This window comes from Silurus meridionalis, chromosome 25 (assembly GCF_014805685.1).
Source record: "Silurus meridionalis isolate SWU-2019-XX chromosome 25, ASM1480568v1, whole genome shotgun sequence".
Taxonomy (NCBI): Eukaryota; Metazoa; Chordata; class Actinopteri; order Siluriformes; family Siluridae; genus Silurus; species Silurus meridionalis.
Genome location: NC_060908.1, coordinates 2,501,017 through 2,527,456, shown reverse-complemented (window position 1 = coordinate 2,527,456; position 26,440 = coordinate 2,501,017). Strand labels below are relative to the sequence as shown.

Genomic DNA, 26,440 nt, shown 5'->3' with positions numbered 1-26,440 from the left:
ATGTGTTTACTGTACAGTGTGTATGTGTGTGTATGGTTCTGCAATGTGTTCAGCATTGAACCCTCATTCTCTTCCACCCCGATGTTAAAACCTCACATCACTATAAATGAACTACAAGCCTGGATTTTTTTTCTTCCTCCACTTCGTTCCCATCAGCGTGTTTTTTTAAAAGCTCTATCATGCTACAGAGCCTCTCCGGACCGCCGTCAGGTTCTAAAATGTCTTTCCCACTGCAGGCGTCCTGGTTTTCTTGCACCAGAATAGCTCAAAGCAATGCTGCGAGAGATAATAAGGGCCTGCCAGAGCGGAGCCTGGAGATGATTCTAATTTGGAGCGGATAGACGTTCCCTTTGGAGAAGCCAGTAGTAGGGAGGAAGATCTAAACATCAGGGGCGAATTCGATAAGCCGCAGTTGCAATGCTTGGACGCGTTTTTCCGGCTGATAGTGAGCGAGCACTTTTTTTTCTCTCTAGGAGATCTTGATTGCAGAGTGCAGATGGTTTTCCTCCATATCATTGTTTCCATGCATTATTTTCACCAGGCGAGAGTTTTGCAGGAGCATATCTGCAGAATTCGGTTCAGGTTATCCGACGACGCAAGGCCGAGATTTTTAATTTTTCCAATTCAACAAAAGGTCTCAATGGTCATCGATCTTCTGTCTGACATTTCCATGGCTGTGTGTTATGAAGCCGCAAAACCGAAATAACTCCAGCGCTATTTCGCAGCGTGGAGAATCGACACCTCATGCCTGAGAGGTGGACATATTCACGCACCGATGTGGAATGTAGACCATCTGTGGGAATGTGCAAAAAAAAACTCCCGGCTGTCACTTGACTGATCACACATACTGTACACAGACACACACACACACACTTCCAAAAAACATGGAAAACATCAGAAAAATTAGTTTTTATTAATTTACATTTAAAGAATCTAAAAACTATTTTGATACTGAAATTTTTTTTTATAAAAATATATTTACCACAAAATATTTACCACATTATTTAATTCAGTAACATTTACATTTTTGTTATTTTTTTTCCCCTGAATTATTTATCCCTATTACTGTAATAACTTTGAGTTAGAAAACAAGGGCAACAATGGCCCTGGACAGTAGAGAATACCCATAATGCACCAGTCTGGTATTGAATCGAAAGGCACGTTCAGCAATTTCACTGCCGACATCTGTACTGATTATTGTATAATAAAAGATTTGCATATCTTAAACAAAAAAATTTTGCCTTAAAAAAATAAATAAATAAATAAAGGTGCAGAAAAAGTGAAGAAAAATATTAATAAACTGTAATAATGAAATAGAAAGAAAAATATTGTGTGAATAAAAGGAAATTAAATATGTACGCATGCAGAAAAAGCAAAACTGTAGTACACAAATATAATAAAAAAAACAAAGAACCATTAAAAAAGAAAAAATAAATGTATGAGATTCTATGAAAAAATTGTGCATAACAAATTATTTGTTTTAACTAAAAGTAAAAACACATGAGAAAAAAAAAATCGAAATTGTGCATGTGTTTTTGTGCAGAAAACAAAAAGAGGGGGAGAAAAAAAGGAAGAAAATTTAAAGAATATAACAATATATATATACTGTATATAAAAAATGTAAAGCAGAATTCCAAGGAGAAAAAAATTGCTTAAAATATTATGCAAAAATATAGAAAATTGTGTATGTGTGTGTGTGTGTGTGTGTGTGTGTGTGTGTGTGTGTAAAATAAAATGTGTGTAGAGAAAAAGAGACATAAAAAAAAAATTAAGCAAAACTTTATGTGCAAATCAACAAATGAAAAGCTTTTCTGCAACAAGACAAAACAGTTATACAAGTCAAGTCAAGTCAAGTCAAGTCAAGTCAAGAAGCTTTTATTGTCATTTCAACCATGTAGCTGATGCAGAACACAGTGAAATGAGACGTTTCTCCAGAACCCTGGTGCTAAATAGAACCTCTGTGGAGTCCTTGAACTGGCTCCATGCCTGACCTTCACCAAGACCCATGACTGTCTGTCACTTGTATGTGTTTTATAGTAAATGTAAAGTAACTGTATGAGCTTCTGAACATTTTCTTCATCTGTGACATCATTTAGGGGCTGGAGGTCAGGTGTAGTGTGCGTTACAGTACAGCAGGTGGCAGTGTTGAGTTGCGTCTTTTCCTCCGGATGTGTGTTTTATTTACATCCTTTCCTGCAGATCAGCATTACGGCCTGTTTCCTTCATCTCCTAAAAACAGCAAACCATCCTGACTGTTCTCAGATCAGTTCCTGTCACACTTTCTTTTTTTTCTCTTCCTGAGCATGAGCTCCTTCCTGACTCTCGCCTTCTGTATTGAACCCAGATCAAGACCATAAATCGTCCCATTAAACACTTGACTTTTTTCCAAGGACCGTGAACGGTTTATCGGAGGCTCTCGGCTTCCACGACGCCTCGAACCTCGAACCTTTCCTGCTGAAAATGAAAAATTTGCCAATCAAACACGATAATCTGCACCTGCTTTGCGTTGTCTAAAAATATTTTCATAGCCCCTTTCAGGTTCCCATTTCATCCCCTTCCCTTTAAGCCTCCTTCAATTCTTATGCTGGATTTAATTTCATATCTCGATTTCATCCATCGATCCACAATCTCCTTCCCTCTTTCCAAAAACATCTCGACTGTGCGAGCCGTCCGAGAGGAATGCGATGTGATGGATGCAGATGCTTAACTACTTGACCATTTCACCCGTCTTATCTTATCAGAACGGATTCGAGTTAGTGGAAGCCATCGGGTGCGTCATCGCAGGCGTCAGCCAAAAATAAAGCATGTTTATGTGTAAATGGCGTTAAGGTCTTTGTCAACCTCGTGAGATGATGCAGGCTTCAGGAAGGGGGCGTGGTTTCCGATGGTATACAAACATCCAGGTTTTGACTGAGAAATGTGATTGGAAAACAAAACTATTACCCTCTTTATCTGTACAATAACATGAATAGTTTCCATCTGTCAAGTTTGTTGTCCAGCTTTAGAGCTGTTTAATGCGTCGAAAAGAATCGACTCAATTGAGCGTAGCAGAAGGTAACAATCCCACGTCTGTACTATTCTCAGGATAATGACTGTATGGAGCTTCAATCACGATCAGGTTGGTTTCCTCTGAAGAGCTTGCCCTCATGTCAACTAGTGAAGGTGTAAGGAGGTGGTAGCTTAGTGGTTATGCCATTGGACTTGAAGTTTGACGGTCGTGAGTTTAAATCCCAGCTACACCAAGTTGGGCCCCTGAGCAAGGCCCTTAAGCTGCTCAGTTGTAATTTGTCATGATACAGCACTGCTGGAGCACAGAGGGTTAAGGGTCTTACTCAAGAGCCCAAAGAGTGTATATATATATATATATATATATATATATATATATATATATATATATATATATATATATATATATATATATATATATTTATATATATTACTTATAACCAGAATATATTTTAATATACTTTTATGCTTATTTTATTTATTTCTATGTCACTTTAGTTGTAAAAAGCATTTCACTATATCTCACTCTGTATGAATGTGTGTGTGACAAATATAATATAAATTTGAATTTGTATTTGAATTTGAGTGGCAGCTTTTCCCCCACAGAGAGGAAGTATATCGTGACACTGGCTACTGGTAGTGAGTTTGTTAATTTATTCCGTCTTCCTGCAGACAAAGACAAGAGCGGTAGATTCACACAAACGCAGCTTGGTGGAAAAGCAAGATTGTCCACTCGATACATGGACATGTGTGCTATTCATGCGGTAATGGAGCATTTTTTCGGATGTGGTTTTGTCTTGAGTCTTGCTGAAAAAATGCCTGGTGTTATATTTTAAGGTGGTTGCTCATCATTGAGTCGGTTGAGTTTTATTTCAGGCAGTGGGGCATTGTTTCCAGATTTAACCCCAACATTGAATGATGTCATAAATTGTTACAGACTTCCTGTTTCCTGTTCGAGCTCACCTCCGGCTTCTATCTTATGCACAAGCCTAGTTCAAAGAGACAGCTAGTGGTGTTTCCCCCAAAAAACATGGCCTTAATGATTTCCCTTTTCAAGCAGCAGTCCAATGAATAAAAGTCACGGAGCACAGACTCGATCTTCTCATGTTCACTGAATTCCACACGATGATAAGTCTGGGAGCCGTTATAGAACGGAGGCACGGCGAGGGCAGGACAGATGGACAGATTTAGGAACCGTGTCTAGGGAGGTCCAAAAACAGAATGGACTCCCAACGTGGTGCTGATGAGAGCCGAGGCCTGGTGAATTCACGGTGGAAATCAAACAGCAGGAAATAGAAAGGTCAGGCGCTCCACGAGGACGCGAGCGAGGTCGGGGTGGGCGAGGACGGGCAGTCGGGATGGGGAGGAGGGCGTGTCAGGGTGGCGAAAGTTTGGCTGAATGAAGAGGGGTGCAGCTGTAGGCTTTTAGCCCCCTCGAGGGCTTCGACCCTGAGGTCATGAGCTTGGGGGCCTGATAGAGAATCCTAGAGAGGTGTGGAGGTAGAGAGCGAGACTCAGCCTCATCCCTCTGTCAGTACGTCACTCTGTCAGTCAGGAAGGAAGAAGAGGAGAGAGAGGACGAAGGACAGGATTGAAACGAGTGTGTGACAGTGAGAGAGAGAGAGAGAGAGAGAGAGAGAGACAGACGGTGTCTCTCATCCAACTTTCAACATCTTATTACCGCTCAGAGCTTGATTGTGGAAAAAATGTACATCGCTTTTCACCTTTTCCTGGTTTTGTCGCATCCTATTAAGACGACTTTGGAGATATTTTCATGTTTTTCATGATATCCAGATATGAGATGTCTGGATCTCTGACCGAATGCTTGTGTGTGTGTTTGTTCACACAGGGCCAAAGACATGAAGAACCGATTGGCGTTCCTGAGGAGAAGGAATGAATCTCCTGGAAGCACTCCGGCCAGCAAGCTGGACAAAACGATGAAGTCAGTCAAGTAGGTGTTACATGTGTGCATGCAAGGGCGTGTGTGTGTGTGTGTGCATGCGTGTAATGTTTGTTGACGAATATGGGTGTGCACATGGCCTGAGAGAAGGAGTAGTGGAAAAAAGGAAGTTTTTTTTGTGTCATCACGTTGTCATGCAGTCGTCATGTTTGTGTATCTTTCCATGACCTTATTTGGTAACGTTAAACCCGAAAATTCACCACAAAATTTTAACCGAAACAGGTACCATTGGAGCTGGTATATTTTGTTCGTTTTGGAGAAAAAGATCAGCCAAAAAAAAATTATCTAAGTGATAGGACGTGTGATATATGACGCCGTGCATCCCAGCTGGCTGAACATATGCCCGGGTGCCATTGCTTTAGCAGGACTAACGCCTGCCTAATTGCCTGTGGATGTGGTGTACAATGCCGCCCTATCGTGCTGAAAAGCCTGGCTTGCTCCTAAAGTCAATAAAGCAGCAGATGTTATATAGTTGTTAATTGTAGTCACACAATGAAACAGAGCTTCGGAAAGCCAAAGGATGGAGGTGGAGCTCTGCTACCATCTTACTGGCTGCCTGAAGCTCCACCTTCACCCCTCCCTTCTCTGGAGTTAGTCATAAAAGAAGCACTCCACCACAGAGGCTCAGAGAGACTTGTACACGCACACTAAACACACACTCCAACACACACACACCCAGCCGGAGAGACACAGGGCTTCGGATGGGTCACACAATGAGAAACCTGACAGAAATGGGCTTGCTAAAGAACCGATCTGCTTTTATCTGCAGGCCCACGCCGGAGGAGGCGCTCAAGTGGGGGGAGTCCCTTGACAAGCTGCTTGTCCATAAATGTAAGTTTTTATTTTATTTTTTCAAGCAATTCAGTGTTTGGATTAAGATTACGAATTGAATGATTTCCACTGCCGCAGGAACCTGGAATGATACATGTGGTCAGATGTGTGTGTATGTGTGTGTGTGTGTTGGAAGCGTTTGCATAAATTACCTCTGTATGTATCGAGGCATGCATCAGCAGGGAGGAAATAGCAACACAGAAGGATTAGCGTGCTTCAAAGAAATTAGTGTGCTCTTTCTATTTATATCTGCTCTCCAGAATCCAGAATCTGGATGTGGAGGTTCTTAATAATAATGAGCATTATAATGTTTTTTGATAGTGAGGTAAGATCTTCATGCATGTGCTCAGTCCTACCATCTCATGTGCACAAGAGAGACCTAGAGCGCACTTATTCCCTATCGTGCAAAAAACTAAACAAAAGCCTCCGCAGCGAGCTTATCTGCAGCGGAAAAGAGCTCTCAGTCGACCGGGTATCTCCTCACTTCCTAGTATTCTTCCCAACGGAACCCCTGAGTGAACTCCTCGATTAGGAGCGTCAATGCCACCTGCGAGGAAAAGGAAATGTTTCTGTAAACCGTTATCGATGTTAAAAAAAAAAAATAGATATCAGCCCAGAGAAACAGGAAAACCTGCAACGTGCTTAGGAACTTTGTTCCGATCTCACGCGATCAGACAGCCTGGAAAGGAAGCCGCTAACCCGTTTAGATCGATCCTTATCTCAGCTGAGCCTGGTGTATTATGGTCCTTCCTGCACACTCATCCGTTAACTCACTCTATCTCGCTCTTTCTTTTTTCCTTCGGCAGATGGTCTGGCGGCGTTTCGAGCATTCCTGCGCACCGAGTTCAGCGAGGAGAATCTGGAATTCTGGCTGGCGTGCGAGGATTACAAGAAGGTCAAATCGCAGTCGAAGATGGCCTCGAAGGCTAAGAAGATCTTTGCAGAGTACATCGCTATTCAGTCTTGCAAAGAGGTAAGAGTTCTAGAACACTAGCTAGCGAGGCCACACAATCATTTCATGAGGAATAGGTTTCTATGTAAACACTCAGACGGGCGGCGGAGTGTAAATCCTGCACACCCCCTCCCCCAGAAGCTGAATGAGCTAGTCTTTGTGTATGGTTTCCACATGAGGATGTGAGGTCATCCCAGACGAATACAAGTGCTACGCGGTTTTAGCGCACGCGTTTCACTCGCTATGAACTTAAAAAGCGCGGAATCCTGATCCTTGACTATGCTTTCGCATTCCAGGTGAATCTCGACTCATACACACGAGAGCACACTAAGGAGAACCTCCAGAACGTCACGCGCTCCTGCTTTGACCTGGCCCAGCGCAGGATATACGGCTTGATGGAAAAAGACTCGTATCCGCGCTTCCTCCGTTCGGAACTCTACCTGGACTTAGTGAACCAAAAGAAAGCGAGCGCGACGTCGACGGCGTCCTCGTCGTAAGACGGACCGCACGGGGCGCAGAGACTCTTGACGTAACAAAAAAATAGATTCTAGCATCATGGACACTTTTGTTCTCATCTCCCATCCTGTCCTATGACGAGGAGAGACAAAGGAAAGGCGCCGATCAAGACGGAGAGACACGAGAAAGGAACGAGGCGACCGTTTCCCCTGTATCCCGAGACTGAGCGATACATCGGAGACGCCCCGAGCGTCCCTATAACTCATGAGCTACATCGGTTTTTATTTTTTCACCTCCGTGTTTTTATGGAAAGAACCGAACAAGGGACAAGGGATTTACTCTACGATGCATAGAGAGAGAAAAAGAGACAGTCGGGCACTGTTTTGTCGCCTGGCATAGTTTTTCCGGTACGACGCAGACGCCACCTCCGGATCGATACAAAACGTTTTTTTGTTGTTTTTCTTTCCTCCCTTTTGAGGTCAATGTGGCACTTCTGTAAACGTGGCGTCTTCTTTCACGTCCCTCCGTCCTGAAAGATGTTTTTGAGGGAAAACAAACAACCAACCATGGACTCTCATGCTTCAGCACCTGGAACGTGATCACCCGTCCATCCGTCCATCTTTTCCGTTTTTCCGTAAAGGTCAAAAGCGTGACAGTTTCTGTTTAGCAATTCATTGTAGCTCCATGTGAGGGACTGGATGAGAGGATTCTCAGGACTGCACGGCACTCGACTATGAAGCTTTCAGGCTTGTTTGACCTTCGTTTATTTTTTTTTTGTACATAGTATTATTTTTTATTAGGTTTAAACCTGCACTCCATAGACTTTTCTCAATTAAGGAAGATTAATGCTTTACCTGTACAGAAAGTCTGCATATTTATTTAGATCCGTGCTGGATGTCTCGTTCAGTTCATTGCACTCAGCTAGACAAACCCCCCCCATCCTCCCAAAACACAAACACCTTTTCTTTCCTATTACCCATAATCCTTAACTGCCCTTATATCCTTATAATCCTTATGTAAGTGCAATATGTTTTTTCTCTTTTTATCTTTTGGGATAAGTTTCACTTTTGGACGATGGATTTTTATTTGTCTGGGAAAAAAGTCGCAGAGAGGATTTTAGTTCCTATTAAGTGTGTTATTTTAACTGTGTACCCCCTGGCAGCAGGCAGCCAGTGGGGTTTATGGATGTAAATATAATTCTTAAGAAAAGTCTAAAGAAAAATGCTGAAAAAAAAAAAGGTCTGGTGGGAGAAATCCCCCCGTAACACAGCTGTATGTATGTAAATACTCAGAGTCTCGAAGCTATAAAATGACATGTAATGTTATAAAATGAAAACCACAATGGGGAAAGTGGCTGTGGGTGAAATCCACGCTTTCCTCGGTCATACACTGCTTGTAAGGGGTTTACGAAATGTATCGGATCATTTTCACTGTTTACAGTTCAAACACATCTCCTAAAATAGCAAGTGGGAAAAAAGAAATAGAGACAATACATTTGGTGTCATTGTAAAAAAAAAAAAAAAAACAAAGAGAAAAAACAGAAGATATAATAAAAGAGATGAATGAAAAAACTGATATCTGATCTCCTCACTGTCTGTGATTATTGGTTTGGCTTTCTTAATGGAACTAACGGGCGTTCAAAGGTGTGTGTGTGTGTGTGTGTGTGTGTGTGTGTGTGTGTGTGTGTGTGTGTGTGAATACATTCATCAGAATTGCCTCTTTCTGTCACCGCACACCCAGACAGGTACAGAACGACTTGCTCTATATAGCTGACCTGAAACAGTCATACACTACAGAGAGAGAGAGAGAGAGAGAGAGAGAGAGAGAGAGAGAAAGAAAGGGAAGCAATGAGCAACTAAAAAAAGAAAGAAAATCCAAAAATCGGAGAGAGAAATTAAATATTTGCAAAGTGATAAACAATAGGAAAAAATCAAGAATGAATGAGAATATGAATATTAGGGGAAAAGAAGAATGTAAAGAAGGGACAATACAAGAAATAAATGAGAAAGAAGGAAGATAAACAATTTAAAATAAAGGTGGTTATAGTTAATACAAAGAAAGAGGGACTAAAGAATGGTAAGCAGGACGAAAAGAAAGAAAGAAAATTGATGCAAGACAAAAAAAAACTGTAGTAAAGGAAAAATATTGGCAAGAAGAAGTAGACAGAATGGAAACGAAATGAATATGAAAGAAAAAGAATAAAATAAAAGATGAAAACAACTAAAGGAATAAAAAAGATACAGATTAAAAAGTGAATAAAGGGGAAGTTAGATTTAATACAAAAGATATGAAAATGAGACTAAAGAATAGACAGAAGAAGAGAGGAGAGAAGAATGGAATGATTGATGACTGCAGGAGAAACATGAAGGAAAGACTAACTAAAGGGATGAACAGAACAAGAAAGATGAAGAAAGACAGAAAGAGACATACTAAAGGAAAAAGGAAAAGAAAGGATGAAGGAGACTTAAGAGGAAAAAAAGAGATAAAAAAGAAAGTCGCTTAGTGGTTAAGGGTAAATGCTTTGTATCCAAAGGTCATGAGTTCAAATCCGGGCCACACCAAGCTGTAACTGCTGGGCCCCTGAGCAAGGCCCTTATCCCTATAGCTGCTTAATTGTTACTCTGGATAAAAATTTACATTGAAATTATATGGAATTTATTTAAAATTGACACTGAATTAACAATGACTTTATTGTGAATAATTTAATAAAAATACTGCAGAAGTTTGGAGTAAAGTGTGTTTCAGAAGTCTGACAGGATTAATCGTCTGTCCACAAATAGCATCAATCCTGTAATCTCTTTAGAGTTGCTAAGGAACCACATCCGCTCCTAAGTGTGTGTGTGTGTGTGTGCATTCTGGTCTTTATTGGTTTTTGGTCAGGACCGGTGGGTGTTTATTAAGTGAGTGCTTCTTTCCCTTTCTGCATGACAACTACACAGTTGGACCTTTTATTTGGAAAAGGTTCAGGTACGTGCAACCATCCAACAAACAAACAAACAAACACACAGACACACACACACCCCTTCACACGCTCTCACACACAGACACGCACGGACTGGCGGGAAGCGCTGAGCGGCAGGTGGTTCTGCCCAGCTTGCTGAAGCGAGGTGATGACAGCTCTGTTTGGACTTGGCTCTGATTAATTCTCCTCAGAGGATCTGGCAGGAGTCAGCATGACTGAAACACACACACACACACACACACACACACACACACACACACACATATACACACAGATAATAGCATGCAGATTAGATTACAATTCAGCACTGCACATTATTTAAGTGTGTGTTTTAGTTCAAACCAATTGAGTGATTACTAATCCGTTTTCTGATGATGCCTCAGGTTCGTGCCATGTCACTCCTCATTTGCAAAACTGACAAACAGCAAACACTTCAGCGCTTCTGTGTCATTTCCTGCTGTTGAATGAATGGAAATGATGTCTAAATTTGGTCAAACTGGAAGCCGCCATCTTGGATGTGGTGCGGTAGGTCACAAACACTGGGTCCAATCCTATTCGAATCAATGAAACAGTACGTTATAGTGCCTATATGTTTGTTCCTTATAATTGTAAGTTGATCTCTAATGAGTGAGGCAGCAGTGACTATGGCAAGGAAAAACTTCATGAGACTTTATGAGGTAAAAACCTTGAGAGGAACCAGACTCAGAAGAGAACCCATTTGTCCATTCAGTACACTTCCATCATTGTTGAGGTGTTTAGTGACAGACTCTTAAATTCAGAAATGTTCATTTAGTAGACTGATATCAGTTACCGTCCATATCCACCCTCATAGTTGCTCAGGAACTTCATGGATCTTTAGGCTGTTGAGGTGGAACCATCATCAGCTTGCAGAGTGGTCTCCAACTGAAGAGAATCCCTCAAGTTTGTGAACACCTCATCATTAAATTGGTATTTGCTTTTCTGAACATTCAATTCCACATTTAGTCCCCATTTCCTGTTATAATAACCTACACTGTTCTGGGAAGATGTTCCACTAGATTTTGTGAAGACACAAGGTAGTTTTTATGCATTTACAGCTACATCTACTATCATGAAATGTCCGTGAAGGTTCTTCATCATACTTTATCAGTATCTGACTTTACTAACACTCTTGTGACTGAATAATCACAAATGTCTGCAGAATTTAGTGGAACATCTCAGAAGAGAATGAATGGAGACTCAATGTGGAATGAGATGTTCAGAAAGCACATTTGCTCTGGTGTTTGTTTTTCCATAGAGTCTACTTGAAGTATTCTGAAAGGATTTACACTGACGGAAGGAGTTCAGTGTCAGTGTTTATTTTATGAATGTATTCTAATAAAAACAATAGGATTTATTTCATTCTTGGGTTGGAAAGACAGTGAAAAATACAAATAACAATTGAATCATTGAGTGTTTTAAATCACTGTGGATAAATTGCAAAATGTGTTCATGAAAATTAACACAAAAAGTGTTAAATACAAAAATAAACAAATTGATCAAAACCAAACAAAATATATTTGTTTCTTATGCAGGTGCAGTCATTCTGAAATAAAAAAAAAGAGTTGCCAAATAAATGTTTAAATATCAACATTACATATCTGACCAATCAGAGTCAAGACTTGGATGCTTAAGACTTTGGACTTTAGACGACCCAGTCTGTATTTTGTGTTTAATTCGATTTAATTTAATTTAATTAGATTCAGTTCTATTCGATCTGATCCTATTTGATTCGATTCGATTCAATTAAATTTAAATCACATTTTGAACAATAGGCAATGATCCAATCTGCTGATTGTTGTTAGTTGGTTCCCTCCTACAACACACTGACCACGTGCATCTCCTGCCACATGGCCTCTTCGGTTGTTGTGGACGTTTCAGCCAGGTGTCCTGAAATGCTGGAACAGAGTGTTTGGCAGTTGGCAACAGCAGGCACAATCAGGCTGCTATTTCAGGACACTAAGTGCACGTGGAAAGACAAAAACTGAGGGTTGTGTATACGCCGGTAATCCATGGCTGCAGCCGAGAAGCGATGCTCCAGTCCTTCAAGGTGACTTTGACAAAAACACATCCTTGGAAACTGTTTAACACACTGCATCAGCACCACTGATGGGTTTTGTACTCACAGGTGATTAATCAAACCGAACCAAATCAGACTGTTATGGCTCACGATAAATCGAGCGAGTCTAATTCGTGGTTTCAGAAAGCTAATAATAGAATGTGCCCTGTTTTCACCCCATTACACTTCACACTTACTCCCCTAAGTGCTACTGGGTTTGGATTTTTTTTTTTTTGCCTGTTTTGCTCGGAGACTAACCATTTTCCACATTTACTTCAGGACGTGTGCTGCTAGAACAACATAATCAACAGTGTAATGTGTGATGCAAAAATACTGTTCATTTCCCTACTATAAATGTGTTTATTTTATAATAACCTCCACTCTTCTGAGAAGATGTTCCACCAGATTTGTTGAGATTTGTACTCATTCAGTCACATGGGTGGTAGTAAAGTCAGATACTAATGTAGGTGAGGTGAGAAGGCCTGGGGTCCAGTTAGCATGAAAATACATCCCAAAGGTGTAGCTCTACAAGATGAGAGCTTCCACTCCAAACCATGTAAAGCAGATCTTCATAGAGCTGGCGTTGTGCACAGTGGCATTGTCATGCTGGAACAGATATGGGTCTCCTGATTTAAGTAGAGGGAGAATTAAAAGTTATCCAATAGCATCCAATACAATTGTGTATCCCCAACTTTGTGGTAACATTTTGAGAAGAAAACCACACATGGCTGGTAAAGTCAGGTGTCCTAATACCTTTGTCCATAAAGTGTATATCTACAATTGGGATGTGATGTGATGCATGTACAATCATCTACTAAAATTGCTTACATAACTCTTAGCATTTTGGAAAAGTTGGATTTTTCACAGAGACAGTTGTGCAAAAGCAGTCCTTATTGCTACACAGTATCTCATCACATTCCCACAATCAGGCGGACGTGCGATCTCAGGCCTGTTGTGAAATTCAAAACCCTCAGTGGGAAAAATGCACGTCAGGAATGTTAATGCCTGTAGTTGGTTGTTTTGCCCCTCTTCACGCCACACACACACACACACACACACACACACACACACACACACACACACACACACACACACACACACACACACACACACACACACACAGAAATAATGCATCAATACATAGTGAATCAAAAGGATGATCCATTTCCAAAAGAAGCCAAAAGAGAAAATATCTGGCTAAAAATCTGTCTAAATCCAAAAGCCAAAAAATACATCCATTTGGAGCAACAAGCCCTGAAGCAGCAGAATTTTTTTTTTTGCAAAGGCTTTAGGTTTTTAGTTGGAAAGGAAATACGTGGTGGTGTTCGGCGATGTCACATGCTCAGGCTGAGATCACAGCAAAAGCAAACATGCTGTAATTCCCTCGGTCCCTGACTTATCAAAACAACCGTGTTAGACAAGCAAGATAAAATGATATGCGCAGAGATGCAGATGTCATGCAGAACTAAAACCCTAAAGTTTAACTCTAAGCAGATCCTGGACCTGTAAGCCCTAACCCTAACCCCAATTAGAACCTGGACCCTGAGCCCTAACAACACCCTTGTTCAAAACTCTAAGCCCTAACCCCTAAGAAGGCTAACCCTAAGACCGAACCCCAACCTTTGACCAAAATGCTGAACCCTAACCAAAACCTTAGCCCTAACCCATAAACCCAACCAGAACACTAACCCTGACTTGACCAAGACAATGAAACACAATTGCAACCCTTGAGCAGAACCCTAACCCTACACCCCAACCAGAACCTTGAACCCTAACCAGACCCCTAACCCTGAGCCATAACCCCACACCTCAACTAGCTCCTCAACCTCAAACATTGACCAGAAACCTAAACACTAACCAGCGCTCTAACCCCAACTTCTAACCAGAACCCTAACTTTAAGTTCTAACACCAAAACTTAAACCCTAATCTCTAATCAGAACCATAACCCTTTGACCTAACCCCAAACAATAACCAGATCCAGGACCTGAGCCCTAACCATAACCTTTTGCCAGAACCCTAAACCCTAACCAGTCCTAACCAGAACCCTGTTTCTGTTGCCATCATCATATTAAGTCTTTTATATATATATATATATATATATATATATATATATATATATATATATATATATATATATATAATTGTAGCATATACAGTAAACCCCGTTGTACGAGCAACCTATAGTATGAGCAAACAGAGATACAAGCGACCTCGCTCGCAAAATTTTACCCTGTTTTACGAGCAAATTTCGAAGGCACGAGCAAACCCACGCTGCCGGTTTCCCGTTTTCGGCGGAGGGAAGCATCAGTCGCTCTCGTTGTTCAGTGCAGCAAAAACTTTTTTTTTGTTTTATATTTTTATTTCACTAGAAATCTTGAAAAAATGTCTCCCAAGAAAATCATTGATGGTGCTGTGAAAACGAAAGTAAATAGAATTACCATGGAAACCGAGAAGGTTACGAACGTGGTGCGCATCTCACACTCGCAATCAACCACTACCACATGGGTAAGTGTTAAATTATGTTTACATTACGGTAATTTGCTGTGCATTTGTTTGTTAAAATAGGCTACAAATACTTTGCAGAAATAAGCGATCGAATGAGATCTCGGAACGAATTAAATCACTTTTACATTCATTCTTATGAGGAAAATCAGTTCGAACGTACGAGCAAATGGACCTACGAGCAATTTTCAAGAACGAATTATGCTCGTACAACGGGGTTTTACTGTACAAAAATTACCGAATTCATTAAAAAATACATGATCGCAATAAAACCTTTTTTTTTTTACTTTTTTAACCTTAACCTTTTTATATGCTAGAAGCAGAAATGGTAGTTAAAGACATTTGGAGTCTGTTAGCGCTTCTGTTGTGCTGAATCATTCTTCCATGCCGTGTCACGACGCATGACACGATGACCCGTCGTCGGAAGCGCACACCTCGGGAGTGTGGACATGTGCGAAAAGTCAAAAATAAACTTGAACACATTTCACTTTCGCTGCAACACGAACGATGACACACACACACACACACACACACACACACACACACACACACACACAAAGGAACATTCCTGCCAACACTTAAAGCCGTGAGTAAAAACACTGGGCATGTTGTCGGGGGAAACTGGGCACCATGGAAACCAACTTCATAAATAGTTTACAGACTTGTTTTGAAAAGTGCAGCCAGAGAGACTGAAGCTGCCAGTGACAGGAGGCAAAAAAAAGTACTTTGACACGCAGCAGGCGCTTCTCTGGTGGTTCACTTAGCCAGTAAAAAAAAAATCCCTGCGTGACTGAAGCGACCGTAAAACTCGAGTACGAAGTTTTGGCGCCCCGAGCCCCCGCCAAGCGTTCTTCAAGATGTTGCCTTGTTTAACATCGGTGCGCTCGAGTCGTATCACGATCTAATGCTACTCAAATCGCAGAAGAAGGAGCTTTCAACAACTTGCTTCAAAACGCTGGAGAGGTTTTCTGAAGGAATGCGATGAAATAGCTGTCGATGTTTACAATTTCACTGCTTTTTTTTTGGCGAAAAAACGAAAAACGCAAAACGAAAACGATTCTTTTAGAAAATGCTCTTAGTTGCTTAATACTTTTTACATTTACATTAGAGCACAGTGGAATTCTTTCTTCGCATGTCCCAGCAACGTTAGAAGGCTGGGGTCAGAGTGCAGGGTCAGCCATGATACAACACCCCTGTAGCACAGAGGGTTAAGGGCCTTGCTCAAGGGCCCCAAGAGTGGCAGCTTGGCAATTCCAGGGCTTAAACTCTCGGTCTTCCAATCAGTAACACAGAGGCTTAAACCAGGTGCCCACTGTAAGATTTTGGCCACGATTTTGTCGCCTGAGAAAAATTAGCAAAAAAATGGTACAGATTATACGAATCTTCAGCAGCCTGAATTGATTTCATTGCTTTCATTTTCCATGAAGTGTTCAATCAGTGGTGGACGAAGTACATAAACCATGTACAGTGCTTGAGTTAAAGTAGAGATCCACTTGGTAAAAAAATACTCCAGTAAAAGTAAAAGTACTTGAGTAAAAGTACAAAAGTTTTTGCCTTCAAATGAACTTAAGTATCCAAAGTACTATGATTTATTATAACTATAATGTTCCTATTATCATTTTTATCACAAGATTCTTTGCTCAATCAACTCAGTTTATGTAAAAAGACTCAAATGTGACTCTCAGCACACTGATCTATTAACAGAATGATATTAATGACTCAAACACTGATTGATTTCTATTTAAATGATCATGAACACAAAACCTTTAAAAAAAATAAACTATAAAAAAAAAAAAAAAAACACAAATGAGGTCACGTGTGTTGTGGTGAGTTCGAGTCTGGAGTTTCTTCATCATTTATTCCTCTCTAAATGTTCTGCTTACTGTTGAACTGATCAGTAGATACACCAAGCGCCAATCAAAACAAGTTTAAAACAAAGCGTGAGCTCGACCCTGATTGGTGAATTGGTGCGTGTTTGACCAGTTACATTTTTATCCTCATAAATAAAAAGTATTGCAAAATGTATTTGAGTAAAACAGTCAAATATTTGACTTTGAAAGTGAAGTGCAAGTAAAAGTCTCCTCAAATGGAAATACTTTAGTAAAGTACAGATACGTGAAAAAGCTACTCGAATACAGTCAAATTACATTTACTTCGTTTCTGTTCAACGCTGCATTCAATACAAAAATCAGGTGTTAAAATAACATATGAGTTGCCCAACAGTATGAACAAAACCAAAGTGGGATAAATTGGATGTGATCATATTCACACAGAGAGAAAAGACCAATCAGAAACACGTGGAAAAGGTTCAGACTGAAGTTCTCTGTTGCATGAACACTTTTCCTGAAAACACTGCGAGCCCCAGAGAAGAACTTAACACACTGCAGCACCTGACCTTGTGCCACTCCGAAGTTTTCACCACTCCAAGTAACAAAATCCATAACATGGAGAAGTCGATGTGAAAAATAAACTGACTCAGCCTGGCAACGTCCTGCTTTACAACAAGGACAAGCTCTCGACTCTCCCGTTGTTTAAATAATAGTCATACTGGAACCATCCTTCTTTTTCTTTTCCTCTCTCTTTGCCCGATTACTCAGTTACTCACTCTTTGGCACACACACACATACACACACACACACACACACACACACACACACACACACACACACACACACACACACACACACTGACAGAGTGGGCGTAAACTTGAGCGAGCCCAGTTTCCATGTGATGAAGCAAAGTTTTGGAGCCATTGATTAATACACAAGTCTATTTGGCTAAAAATGACCAACATTCCTTACAAATGAAGCATTTCTTTTCATTTTTTCCCTCTGTTTTTTCTTTTTCACCGTTTTAAAAAATTATTTTACATTCACGGAGGGGAATAAATGAGCGCTGAGTGCAGAACCAGATCAGACCATAAAACATTAAGAGCTGTAGACCATCTTCACAGAAGTGATTATACCGTAGTTTAATGTAGCTCAATGGAATATCAGTTTATTTGAATTAGGTAGAAATTAATTCAGAACCAAAGAGCCAGGATGTAGAAACGAATCTGGCACGACGTTTCCTTTATGCCAAACCCTAATGCTGTGGTCACAATAGATTTGTCATTCTATTGACCATCACTGCGTACACAAATGAACAGTATATTTTAACATTATTGTGTAACAGCATTTTCAGTTGATGCTTGTGTTCGCAGCTGAAGCGCATTTTGCATTCTGATGTAAGTATGATGGCAGTCTAACCCTAACCCTAACCCTAACCCTGAGCCCAAACCCCCAACCCTAAACCTAATGTAAACTTCTAACACAAACCCCTAAACTTAACATCTATTCCTAAACTCTAACCCTAACCCCCAACTCTGAACCCTAACCCATAACCTTGATCCCTAATCTAAACTACTACCCAAAACCCAAACCCTGATCCCCAATCTAAATTCCTAACCCAAACCTTTAACCCTGAGTGTAACCTTAACCCCAAACTCTAAACATAACCTTAACCCTGAACCCTATCTTTGAACTCTATTCTTGAACCTAACCTCAACTCCTAACCCTCAACCCTATCCATTACCAAGAACTCCAACCCTAACCAGAACCACGCCTGCACTTTCTCTCCTGCAGTGAAGTGTAGAGTAGATGTGGGAGAGGGGCGTGGCCAATCACCATTCATCATAAACCAGGAACTGAGTCATGGATAACAAGCAGCTAACGAGTGAGTGTTTACAGCTGTGAACAATTAACACCTGCAAACTTAAATCTGCAGCGTTGCAGTGAGAAGAGACGGAGAAAAAATGGGGAAAGGAGACAGAAAGTAACACAACAAAAAGGAGTAAAAAACTAAAGGAAAATTAAAGTGTTTTGTTGAAGATATTTTACCAGACGTGTGTTAAATATATATATTTAACACCATAGCGTGTTTTTGCATAAAACATGACATTTCTTTTCACAAATATTTTTTAGATTTTATATTTTTTATATGTTTAGTGTTGTAAAACAGTCCACGGAACAAGCTAGTTCCTGTTATCATTTATTTAAATTTATAGCAGTCATGCACTTTTATCTATCAGAAAGTTACTAAGACAAAAAATTAAACAGGAAATGAAACACAACACCAAAATCTAGTCACATTACTGTGAAACTGCAAAGCGTGGACTTCTCGGTGTGACACAACTACAGCGATTTCTCTGAATGCTACAGATGTGTTGCCACTGAAGACTCCTTCCATAAACAATACCCAAACATCTCATGGCTCCTTCCATAAATGGCAGCTTGATGATGTTGGGATTTAAACTCATGATGTTCAGATCACAAGTCTAATTCCTTAACCACTAAGCTACCATCTAACTAACTAGCTAACTAGCTAACATCTGAGGTTAGGTTTGATTCCTCAACTTCAACGAAGGGACATACTAGAATCAGTTACCAACTTGACCACCAAGCTACATTTGCGCTCGAGGCTAGCTCACGTTTACAGGCACTGGTGATTTGAAGTGAAGTCATGTGAAGTGAAGTCAAGTGTAGTCTAGTCAAGTCAAGTCAAGTTAGGTCAAGTCAAAAAAGATGGGGACAGCAAGTTAGAACAAAGAACAAATGTGAAATTCTGCATGAACTTGGGCAAATCTGTCACAGAGGCGTTTGATATACGTTTGACATACGACGACGCTGCAATGAGTCCTTCAAGTTGTTTCGAGTTGCACACGCACTTCAAGACCGGAAGATCATCATGAAGACCTTTGAGCGCAACCCCTCAAAAATACTAAACCGTTCAGCAACTCGTCCATGATAATTGTTGAAGAACAATTCACATGATCTCACTTTGGCACGCTAGATTTTTTTCGCCGTTTGACACCATTGCGGGAACCGGCACGAATCGCAGAAGGAGCTCGAAACACTTGGAAAAGTCGACTTCCAGGACACATTCCAGAAGCGGCAGGAACGCTGGGAGCGTTGTAGTGCTGTGTAAGGGGACTATTTTGAAGGTGATCGTGTGGAATCCGTAGATAAATAAAGTACTTTCTTGTTAACAGAGCCAGTCTCCAAACTTCGATACCACCTCGTATTCCAATGTTTTCAAGTTAATTATTTTCAACCAGGGATTGAATGCGAGAGCCTTTTGATTGTTTTATGGAGCTTGAAACTATATGGAATTCCTGAGGAAACATGTCCAAGGGGTCGAAAATACGTAAAAATGAGTCGCCCAGTCATTCACCAGATTTAGCGTTTTGAGGAAGTTATACATGATAACATCACTTGATACGATCTACACAGGTGGTGCATCATGGCTTCGTCTATCATCAGCGGCAATAAGCATGAATGGAAATTCCTCGGCAGTGCTTTAGTCCAGATAACACCCAACTGCAATTTTACAAAGCGATCATGATGATGATGATGATGATGATGATGGTGATGATTGAGGAAATGGTTGAGTCTGAACAAGTGACTCAACCTAAACATAAACAAGATCTTTATTTAGAACTAGGAATAAATGCAAGCCATCAATTTTCTTGCTTATTCACTCACAAAAACATCACATGACAACACCGATTAGCGTAACTCGTTTTCCAGTTCTATTTATTTTTACCTCAGAAGTGGAAAAGAAAAAAATCACGACAGTTTTGTATGGAATCTGGTTCATTTTGTAACCATGTAAATGGAAAAAAATCTAAATTTAATTCAGGGCGTATTTTGGATGAAAATAGTACATTTTCATCCAAAATTAAAAGAGATGAAAGACTAGTCTTTGATCTAGTCTTTGATCTTTAGTCTAGTCTTTCATCTCTTGCAGATGAAAGTCTAGTCTTTGGTCTCTCCTGTATTTCAAAGCCAATGTGGTGGTGTACAATGAAAAGCAAAGAAATAAAAGCAAAAAAAATAAAAAAATAAAAAAAAGGTTGTCGAAATACTTATGACCCTAAATAATTTTATTGAATTTATGACCAAAAGCGCTCACTTTCGAGACACTGCTTGTTTGCTTCAGGAAAGAAGGTTTTTTCAGAGAAGAAATGTTCCATCTAGCATCTTGGTTTGATTCTCGGGAACCTTCTTCAATAAACCGAAAAAGGAACCCAAAGTTCCATGGGGTATTTTTGTTTTTTAAAAAGTATGAAGTATGTAGAGGAAGTTTTTTTTTCAGGACCTACATGATGACAGGAAGTTGTATTGTGCAAAGTGAAAGAAAAGAGTGCTATTTAAAGCTCAAAAAACAGTTATGGATCTATTTTTACTTGTAAAGGGCGGGTAATGAACTTAACATGCTATTTCCAGACCAAATTATAGATATAATAATCTATTTATAGAGCTGCAGTGCTGTTTCACAGCTTTATTCATAAACCTAAATCTATTCAGGGATCTATGAGTTTTCAGTTCTATTTATGGAGAAAAAAAACACAAATTTTACAAAAAGAATATTTGCGGAGGTGAAAATTAATTTGAATGATTTATAAGAACAATTTATGGTTCTGAAATCCATTAAAAGTGCTATTATTCTAGTTGAGTGAAGGATAGGAAGTGCTATCTCTGAAACCAAAATGGAATTTAAGTGTTCTTTATGAATCTATTTACTGTTCTAAAAACCTATAATATAGATATATTTACAATTCCTATTGTACAAGTCCTATTTAGACCTTTGTTTTAATGGATTTAAACTACTTTTAATGGATTATCCTGCTGTTTCTTTATCTAAATCTGGATCTAAAGCATAAGTACTACAGTGTTCTATTGATCAAATTAAGGACCTTAGTGACTAATAATTGACCTAAAGAGCAGATATAATGAGTTATTTATGGCTCTGCATGCTATTTATAGTCGGATTATGCAGTTACTTATATAATTAGATAATGTTCTCATTAGTCATTTGATTTCTTCCTTATGACATCTCATGACATCTGGATGATGGAACAGTTTACAGTTTAGAGGTTGTATAAGAAGTTTATTTATTTATTTGTATCGGATAATTGTTATTTCTATATATAAAGTCTCACTTAAATGTTCTGAAGGTATGCATTTATAGTACAATTCCTGGTTTGAAAATGCACTATACTAACCCTTTTACAGATTTAAAGAGCTGTTTATGGATCCATACTGTGTATTAATAGATCTAAATAAAAAATACAAAGGATCCATACTGCTATTTTAATTAAAACACTATTTCTAGAATTTATTTATGGCTCTTATGGAACAAAGTGACATTTATTTAATGTTATTACATATATATAAACTTTTAGATGTAATTTATTATGCTTGTTCTTTTAAGATCTTTCACTCCAACCCATGTAAAACAGATCTTCATGGAGCTGGCTTTGTGCACAGTGACATTGTCATGCTGGAACAGTTTTGGGTCTTCTCGTGGAATTGAAGAAAAAATTTCATGTGGGGTCTAAAATCCCACAAATTAAAATAACAGATTCTCAGATCTATTTACTGATGTAATGAGCTATTTGGGATCCAAATGCTATTTATAGTTGTTGCTAATTTAATGCATTGGAGAAGACAATGTTCTTCTTATTTATTAATTTCTTCCTCATGCCACCTCAGACATCTGGATAATGAATTGAAAATGAATAACCTCATAACGATAATGAATTAAACTCATGATCTCAATACTCAAGTTGAATATTTAGATCTGCTCAAAGGTCGAAGACTTCCAATATTTATCTTTTACAGTTAAAGATCACTTCAAGGGTTAATAACGCTGGGTGATGGAACAACATGTGCTTTTTTTTTTTGCTGGATCACGTGGCCGATCTAAAAATACTTTTACTTAACTGTGTCTATCTTTAAACTCTAACATTCTGCTGATAAAGATTCGATGAGTAACAACATAAAGATATAAACAGCACCACCATTTACCTGAAATATTGCATTCCTTACTACGCTTCATTCCTGCAGAACAAATTTTTAGGCATGCTCTTAAAAAGATTCCCTAGAACAGTATTAGAGGTTCTTAAGTTTGTTCTACCATAATAACCATTTTGAACCATATAAAATTCAGCAATTCTTCCATGTAGACGTATTAGAACTCACAATCCTTTAAAGAACCCTTGAGGAACCTACTTTTCCCCCCAAATCTTATAGTGATACACTTATAGCTACACTTAGTTTTTATAGTATTTTAACAGAACCCTACAAAAATGGGTTTCTCATTGGTTTGCTTGGGCTTTTAACTCCTAAAGGGTTCTTCAGTTCTCAATTCCATTAAAGTAAAAAGTTCTTCAGGTTTTTAAGGCAGAACATGACAATAATAGGTTTCCATTTCAGAAAGTAATAATTTCATTATTCAACAATGATGTAGAAAGCATTAAATGTTTCTAAACAAAATGTTCTTCGGAGAAGAGATGGAAAATTTCTGATGAACTTTCTGATGAAACAACGTGTTATTAAACAGGGGTCTATGTGGAACCAGGTTTGCATGTTTTTGCTGCACTCCTAGAGGCAAATGTTTAATCTAGAACCCAAGAGTTTTCATAGTTTTAATGGGTTTTTTAGGTAGAACATCTACATCCTTTCTCTTTTCAGAGAAGATTTCAGGTAGATGTCCAGAAATTGGAAACCTGCACTCCTCTGAGAAGATATTCCAATAGCTTTGGGCGTGCTTGTGATGTCAAGTACTGGAGTAGTGAGGTTAAGAGGCCTGGGGTGCAGTCAGTGATCCAGGTCTATAGCAGGAGATCTTTCACTCCAACCCAACCAAGCATATCATCATGGAGCTGGGTATTGCAATGCTGAAACAGGTTTGGATCTTCTTGTTCAGTTGAAAGGAAAAGTTTCATGCTACCACATCCAAAGACTCATATACAACTGTGTGCTTCCAATTTTGTAGTAACACTTTGAAAAAGAAGCACATCTTCTTCTTCCTCTTCTTCTTCTTCTTCCGCCACAGCGGGTCACATATGGTGGAAAAGTCAGGTTTTCCAGTACCAGGTTGCAGGTAGAAGCAAAATTGTATGTTTGTGCAGTTAAACCAGCGGATCATCCCAAGAACCCTCGAGGAACCCTTGTTTTTTGGGGTTTAAGTAGAATACACAATTGTCTAAAGAAGAACCCTTCAGGAACCAGTTTCCTGGTGTGCACGCCTAGAACAAAACAAAGCTCCTTTATTTATAAATCCGAGAGAACCTTTTGTAGAAAATGCTGGACTGAAGGACCCAAAATGATAATAAAGGTTTTATGTAAAACTCCACAGCAGACCTCATGTCTATCGCACTGAGGTGTGAGTAGAAGCCTGTCTGCATGTTTCGAGGCTAAGCCGGAGTTAATCTAAACGTGTTACAGCGCCCCGCCGTCACGCTAACATTCAGCTAACGAGTTCAGTGATGTAAGAACATGAAGACCTGAAGTACAGCATTCTTAAATGCACTCCTCTTTATGCATATATTAGGAACCTATGACATTCCATGTGATACAGTGAGTCAGACGTCACTCAGACGTCACTCAGACGTCTCGGCCCACGGTCTCGAAATGAGAAGTCACGATTTTTTTTTTTGGACTGTTGGGTTTGTGGTTAATTAAACCAGTAATAGGCTGTACACACACACACACACACACACACACACACACACACACACACACACACACACACACAATAACCTCCACCTCAGAAGGCTTGTCTGGGTGTTTAAATGGAAAAAAAAACATTTCTAATCCTCGATTTTATTACAAAAACTCCAGACTGAGGTCCGTATTAACGAATGAGACATTTCCTGTCTCATGACACTCACACTGTGAGACATTTACACATGGTGTGGACATCCGTAACACGTTTTTGTATTTTCACAATTTTCCCCCAATACACACTGTATTGTCAAAAGTATTCGGACACCCGAATTATTTCCAGCCATATAGGCTGGTGCCATACAATTGCATAGGATGTAGAGAAAAGCTATTTACACACAGTTTATATTCTTTACACGTGATTTGTTCACTTACACATGGTTAAAATTCCGACGAAGCAATTTTTACACGATTACTCACTTTAGCATGCATTTTTTTTTTTTACTTGTGATTTTTTACACGATACGTTCTTCACGTGCATATTGTACATCAATGCATTATGGACTGTAATTAATATAAGATGTCAGGAGCCATTTAAGCGGCAATCACTGAACATTAATGGAACTGAAATAAATGGACATGTGGAAGGGAGATGAGGTTCCCTTTTGAGTCTGGTTCTTCTCAAAGTTTCTGTCTCATGAAGTCTCTGGCAGTTTTCCCTTGCCACAGTCGCCACTTAAAAGAAACAAATGTATCTTTCATATCATTTTCACAGCTGATAAATCTTTCTATATTAAATGGACTTTTGGTCCATCTGTTCAATCACCTACCCGGTATTGTTGTACTTCCAGACCTGTGCACCTCTTCTAGGGAAGTAGTAGCTTAGTGGTTAAGGTTCTGGTTTACTAATCAGAAGGTCAGGGGTCCAAGCACTGGTATAACCAAGCTGCAACTCTTGGGGCCCTTGAGCAAGGCCCTTAACCTTCTGTTCTCCAGGGGTACTGTATCATGGCTGACCCTGTGCTCTGACCCCAGCTTCCTGACATCACTGTAATATTCGAAGAAAGAATTTCACTGAGCTGTAATGTGCATATGACAAGTGTAAAGCATTTTTACCTTTAGGGGCACTAAACATCTACATCTCAACTTTATAACCTCTTTGTATTTGTTAATCTGATTTGATTGTCAAACTGAATTGAATTCATCTCATCAGTTTATCTTTTTTTTTCACTCACAATTCTTTCACAAATTTATTCACTTGCATGTACTTGTGATTCATTTATTTTCCTCCTGGACAATAACATTTAGCTAAAAATGCATCACACAGAAAATCCACCTGAAAGTAATTAAGGTGTAAAATATGCCAAGTAGAAGATACAATCTTCTTAGATATGATTTGCTTTTGCATGGCATATTTTACACCTTACTCGCTGATCTTTTTCAGATGGAAATTCTATAGGATCCATTTTTCACACAATTTTATGTTTTTCTCCCTTTTTTCTATTCTCTACATACGAGTTGCTTCGTTGTCCTCATGTGATCCTCACACACCATTCGGGGTCATATAATACATTTTCAGGTTTCAGCATGCGTTTTTTCGCTTGTGATTTTATTTCTATTTAATGTATCATTTCATATAAAGTGATATTTATATTAAACACATTTTATCTTAATGCCTTCTTTTTTTTCCTCTACGTAATACTCCCTTAATCCCATTGTGAAATAAGAACACCGTAAACGTAAGATGATATTTACACGTGTGTATTTCCAGGGCTCGACCTCTTCACGCCCAGGCAGGTGTTCGCTTGTGGTTTTGAAAAGGTTAACAACGTCTTACAGATTGTTCTCTTCGGTTCCTCGCCTCAGTGGATGAATCATCGGCCTATTTCAGTGCCGAGGCGTGCGGATTAAAATGCATGGTCCTGGCTTTAAAAAACAAAACAAAAGAATTAAAGAATATCAGCTATGACTTGTGAATAAAATTATACAAGATTTGTGTGTTAGTGGTGTAACACTGATTACACTTATTCAGGAAGGAGATAAAGTACGCTGTGTGGACAAAAGTTTTTGGACACCTGAGCATAAGACTGATGTGTCCTCTTTGAACATCTCATTCTTCACTGAGTTCCCCCTCAACGACCTGCAACTAAAACGAGCCTGTCTCACAAATCTCCACAAAACAGCACACGATATGGAAACAGG

At 39.4% G+C, this 26,440-nt stretch overlaps 1 protein-coding gene across 10 annotated transcripts in view; it reads left to right on the top strand.

Annotated features, from left to right (window-relative positions):
* rgs3a (regulator of G protein signaling 3a) overlaps window positions 1-8,536 on the top strand; it is a 130,834-nt gene extending 122,298 nt beyond the window's left edge. For 8 of the 10 annotated variants that reach the window (XM_046838605.1, XM_046838602.1, XM_046838604.1 and 5 more), the window contains 4 exons: window positions 4,856-4,957; window positions 5,736-5,797; window positions 6,604-6,770; window positions 7,046-8,536. In XM_046838605.1, coding sequence (XP_046694561.1) covers window positions 4,856-4,957; window positions 5,736-5,797; window positions 6,604-6,770; window positions 7,046-7,246 — 532 coding nt within the window. In that variant the 3' untranslated portion in view covers window positions 7,247-8,536. The remainder of the gene's footprint in view (window positions 1-4,855; window positions 4,958-5,735; window positions 5,798-6,603; window positions 6,771-7,045) is intronic. The other 2 variants (XM_046838603.1, XM_046838611.1) reach the window with 1 other exon arrangement.
* Window positions 8,537-26,440: the final 17,904 nt, after the last annotated feature.